This window comes from Mizuhopecten yessoensis, unplaced genomic scaffold, assembly GCF_002113885.1.
Source record: "Mizuhopecten yessoensis strain PY_sf001 unplaced genomic scaffold, ASM211388v2 scaffold6967, whole genome shotgun sequence".
Taxonomy (NCBI): Eukaryota; Metazoa; Mollusca; class Bivalvia; order Pectinida; family Pectinidae; genus Mizuhopecten; species Mizuhopecten yessoensis.
This window is the reverse complement of record NW_018406814.1, coordinates 74,304-80,031: the sequence shown is the minus strand read 5'-3', so window position 1 is coordinate 80,031 and position 5,728 is coordinate 74,304. Positions and strand designations below refer to the sequence as shown.

The 5,728-nt window shown below is 37.5% G+C and overlaps 1 protein-coding gene across 1 annotated transcript in view; it reads left to right on the top strand.

Moving 5' to 3' along the window:
* The first annotated feature begins 354 nt into the window (after nucleotides 1–354).
* The window catches only part of LOC110452893, a 70,737-nt gene continuing 65,363 nt past the window's right edge, over nucleotides 355–5,728 (top strand). Inside the window, exon 1 of the mRNA XM_021501628.1 lies at nucleotides 355–1,454. Coding sequence (XP_021357303.1) covers nucleotides 1,364–1,454 — 91 coding nt within the window. The 5' untranslated portion in view covers nucleotides 355–1,363. The remainder of the gene's footprint in view (nucleotides 1,455–5,728) is intronic.

Sequence of the window (5,728 nt, the reverse complement as noted above, 5' to 3'; positions counted from 1 at the left end):
ATAGTGATGGTAAAGGCCGGAAGGAATGGATATGGGGAGAGGTAGGAGAGAAGAAAGAGGAGGGTAATAGAGGAAATATGCAATATAAGGAATGACTTCGAGTTGTGGTTACGAGGAGGATTGATAACGGCAGAGTAGGCTGGAGAGGGTCTGAGCAAGAAGATTGGGACGGGGAGGAACGGAGGGGTTATGGGAGACAAAGACAGAGACACGTGACATTTAGGGACGGGAAGAAATGCCAAGGAAGGACGAAGGGGTCGGGGCATGATCAGTGTTGGCCGAAGAGGGACGAAGAGGCGGCGAGGGCGGGCACGATTACGGATGGGAGAAATAAGGGTCGGAGAGGGACGGAGATGCGACGAGGGACACGATAATGAACGAGATTTGACAAAAACACAAAATACGATATATGGATTTCACTGTATACAGTCATACACTATTCTAGATAGTCGCTTATGTGTTTATCGCAAAACAACAATAATGAAGTGCGTTGAGTATTGTACTATCAACAGCTCGTATGAAATCGTAGACACTACAAGAAGGAATGCACTTCAGCGGATGTTTCATATCAATATACTGAAACAAACAATGCAGTTTCATTGAAGCGTCCCTACAGACCCCAAACCCACCCTCTTGACCTGCCACTGTCCTACGGGTGATGTCACGGACCACATTATGTACTTATGTGGTTGATGAAAAATTATAGGGTTCGACAAATACGTATTCTGGAATGCTTTTAATGTCATGCAAATAAACGTTACTATGTGCAAGTATCACATGAAGTACACAATTCACTGCGTAGTAGATGCAGTTTGTGAATGATTTTCCGTGGTATTTTCAGTTCAAGATACACATGGTTAGCTGTGGAGTAATATGTAACCGCATTTAAACTTACACAGCTGACGCTCCCGGCCATACACGTTACTATCGGAACTTATCTTAGGGAGCAGCGCTTCAGTCGTCTAGTAAGTAATAGCGGCAGTTAGCCGTAAGAAATGCTAAATATCAATCAATATCTGAAGTGGTAACAAATTATTGATGTCATACGTGTGTCTATGTCGCTGAAACTCTTGCTTCCCAACTCTATATTGATTAGACGCTTTGCCTTACACTTGATGATCAAGGCCCCGATAACTAGGCCCGGAAAAGGCATATCGAGTATCGTTACATACCGGAACATTTACCGTGTAACTTGTAAGCTATACTGAGTGTGCAATTATGTGTCGACACTTTAACTCATACCTGTGGATATACTGGGTGACACAGAAAAGTGTTTTTTACGGATATTGAAACATGAAAATGTTTGGAAAATGTTTTAAAAGTGTTTTTTACCCCAGCATGGTTGGAAGATAGGCATGTCAAGATGGTTGATAAAAGGCTACGCTTTACACAGATCGGAGGTGTCCCACTGTTGATACTTATTTTATTATATCAGACAGCATCCGTATCGTGTGGTAAGTACCCCAGCTTTTCTTTAAAATATTTTCATATTTCTATGTTGCTATTTATAGAAATAATATTAAGAAGAAAATATACTTTATTTGTGGGTCAAAACATATCGAAACGATAGTTTCACTTTATCAATATGTCATTTAATTTCAAAATTGATATTTTTGGTTGTAGGAAATGAATGTTCAATATAAACGTAAACGGAAGTGTATCGCGATAAGTCCTATTTAGCGCTTACCACAATATATAACTAAAGCTTATTAGCGGTGATTGAGTAATCTTAAACCTTACCCTAAGTCCGGAGGGTCCGATGACCATCATCAGGACATATTGACCGTTATACTTAACACGTCCGTGATTAGGATCTGTCGGAGATTGACAGGTGTTTCCATAACTCTACGCATTCGTTACCAATAGTGTTTGGGTGGACGAGATCAGGTGGGGAGGCCGTCACTTTACAACATTATATACCGATAGATGTGATACCGGTACATCTGTCAATACGGGTAGCTGTTGTACCGTTGAAGCTGTAATACGGGTAGCTCTGATACCGTTATAACGTATACCGGTATAACATACAAATGTCGATTTCAGTTTAAATGTGTATTAACACTATATGACATTAAGCTTGCAGTGTCGATCAATTTCACAAGAAATCGACAAACGATATTTCAATGTTCTCTTTATATGATGGAATCTAGAAGAGATTTTAATCCGTAATTGTTACGACTCATAACAGATACTTTTGGGGAAAACATTCACATACATCTTTGTGTATGTTTCATAATTACATATACAATAACACTCTATGTAGGAATTATAAAGTATTGAACCGTCCATATTAATCGATATCAATGATACACTTGACTTACATGTACTCGAGGTGTGATCGATTTTCTATTTTCATTGTCAACGGAATACAAAGCACGTATTGGCATAAAAATGAAAAACACACATTTAAATTGAACATGAATGAAAGCGATGATTGCAGAACAGAGAATATAATTTCTATCGAAAATCTTATTTCAGAAAAGTACGGAATAAATGAAATTGAAAACTATCAAACTGAATTCATTTCTATTAGATATAATATGAATATTTGAATATGAGGACTATAACGTGTAAATCAACAAACTGTTACAATATTTCCTACATACATTCAGTAAAAATCGTTATATTGGCAGAATGTGAGATTTGGCGATATATCGAAACTGTTTAATGGAAATATAAAAGGGCTTTCAAAAATATTAACAGCACGGTCGCAAATGAAACGTTGATCAGGATAGGACATGTAATTTAAACTCTTCTTAAAGTATATTCATTGTACATGTAGGCTTTCTTTGAAGTTCCAGCAACGGGTATTTATGATATTATATTTATACTTTTTGTTTTTAACGAAACTTCCAAATGACATTACATAATATTTGTCAGTTGTGTACTGTAATCGCGCCTTAGTTATCTTGTCTTCATCAACTACATGTAACAATGAAGTAACCTGACTATTCAATAGTTTTTAATTATAATAATGTAATTGAAAACACGAAAGGTATGTCATGGGATTCAAATTGTTCGCTGTCAGAAAATTAACACAGAAATACTCATATACTTGCAGATATGTTAAACTCTATAAAACGGTATCCTAGTTTTGAAACAAAAAAAAAACATGGATCGCCACTATTGTATAGGTGCATTAACCTTGAGAAATCATTTACGAATTATTTTGAACCATACTATACCCATATACGAAACTACCTTAGACGAGGATACGTCAATGCTACATTGTACATGTCTACCATCAAACCCACTGTATAGCTTCTACCTGTCTGTAACTACCTATGTTGAAATTTCAGTTATATGTTCCTCATATTGGTAACATAATCTGTGAATTACAGATCATTTACCTAGACAATGTTCGTTTTCTTCCCTAGACGGTCTTTGTAGACAGACTTGACCATGTCATCCTTGAAAATATTGTAGTTCTATTTCACGTTTGTTTTGTGTTTTTTTTTTTTAACTTTCATCGCATCAGCTCCTATCTATCGTAGGAGGTAAGTCAGTGTGATCCCGGCAACAACAGTTGTGGCGGACGGGCACCTGCCTCTCCAACAGGCAAACCTGGCTTTGAAGTGCACTGATCATCACGCGAAGGCCTTTATCGAGAATTAAACATTAATTAGCAGCAAAAATAGAAGCGCAAACAACATAGGCCAATGAGTAACAGCTACTGTGCAAACAACGAAAGCTAAGAGGTGAATCTAACCGCGCAAACAACATAGACCAAGGGGTAAAAACACACCGCGAAAATAACATAGACTTATGAGTGAAAATAACTGCGAAAACACATTTAACCAAAAGGTAAAACTTACCGCGAAAACACCGCAGACTATGAAAAAAGACTTACCATGCAAACAAGAAAGACCACGATTTAAGACAGAAAAAAACTCCATTTAGCAAGGGAATTAACTTACCGCTGAAATAACATGGACCGAGGGGTAAGATTTTAACCACAAGCAACGTAGACGAAAGGGTTTATAATTCTGCACAAAAAACATAGAACAAGGGGTAAAACTTAGCATACAAATGACCAAGATGTCGAATTTACCACACACACAACGCAGACAAACACGTAAGACTTCGCACGCAAGCAACGCAAACACGAGGTAAATTTTATCGCGAAAATGTCATTGACCGAAATGAAAAACTTACCGCAAAAATAAAATTTTCCAAGGTGAAAAGCATACCGCGCAAACAAAACACTTAACGCGGTAACTTACCACTAAAAAAGGGCATTGCGAGAACATGAATCTAAATTTGAATACTGCTAAAATAGTCCACCTTCACGTTACAAACAAAATGACCTTCGGGCGCGTGTTTAATTTATTGACTATTTTTTACAATTTGAAACGGCCGTACAACGTTAATTTTTTTTAAGACTTCTGATAAATTTAGAATTGTAGAAAGGCCACAATAGCCTTGATCCGAACACTCACGGAACAGCTCCGCCGACACTCCGTGTTAAACCTACCTACGCACGATCTCTGTCCGCCTCACTATTTCTATATACAGATTTTATACATTAAAAGATTCACACATGAATACAACGTATTTGTATGTTCAATATTTAGTATAAATTTACTGTAATACAACAAATGTAGTATACTTTCTACAACCAGATTGTGTAAGTTGGTTGCAAAATGTACGAGGTTATTAGATGATCAACCGCCGTCGTCCTATCAAGTGAGATCCGTGTTTTCATTAACATTATGATTGGTTCCGGTCGTATTCCAAGTCATAAGAATATCTATATTTATATAACTGTTTATAAAATACAGCAGGGGCGGATCCAGGATTTCCTAAAAGGGGGGGCCGAGAAATTTTTCTCAATAGTCAACGGTGTGCTGCGAAAGCCAGCAGCCCGAGCGCGTAGCGCGAGGAGGGGGAGGGTACAGACCCCCTCCCCGTAAGGGGGTTTGGGGGATCTCCCCCCAAAAAAATGTGTTTTCTAGAACGTCTCAGGAGCGATTTCCCGTGTTCTGAGGATTGTTTTTATGTTTAATTAACAAGAAGAAAACATATTTTAAGTATGGCCCAAAGACTTTTTTTGTGTACTGGAAAGAAAATTAAAGTTTCGGTTCAAATTCTCTACCAACAGCGTGTTTTAGAAGTCAGATGGTATTATTATAGGGGCAACCTGGTGATGACAAATGTTCGGATCCACAGGGGACTTGTTCATTATTACCTAATTTGGCGTCCCGCCCGCAAGGGGGATACGAGAGGTCCACCGTGAATATATAAATCTAGTCTTCAGACATTGCACGTTTGTCGTACAAAAGAACAAATAACACCATAACATCGTTGCTGTTTAATTAATGAGTTACTCATGGCATCACTAAGTTGGTTAACAAACGGTAAGTTCAAATTAGTGCGACACCCAAGGCCACTAGCTATATATACAGGGGCGTTTCTAGGATATTTGAAAGAGGGGGCGTAGAATAAAATCTGTCGCCGAGCGGAGCGAGTCGAATTTTTTTTTTAGACCTTTTTTTGTTAAAAAACATAAAATAATTGTGAAATTGCACTAATGTAANAGACCTTTTTTGTTAAAAAACATAAAATAATTGTGAAATTGCACTAATGTAACGGTTCCTGACTTGGAGCATGTATATTTTATAGTTGAAGTGTCATGGTTTGACATTTTTTTTTATCAGAGTATGTCTTTAATTAATGAATATGATAAATTGCCATATTCAATACAATATTAGCAGATTACGATAAAAAA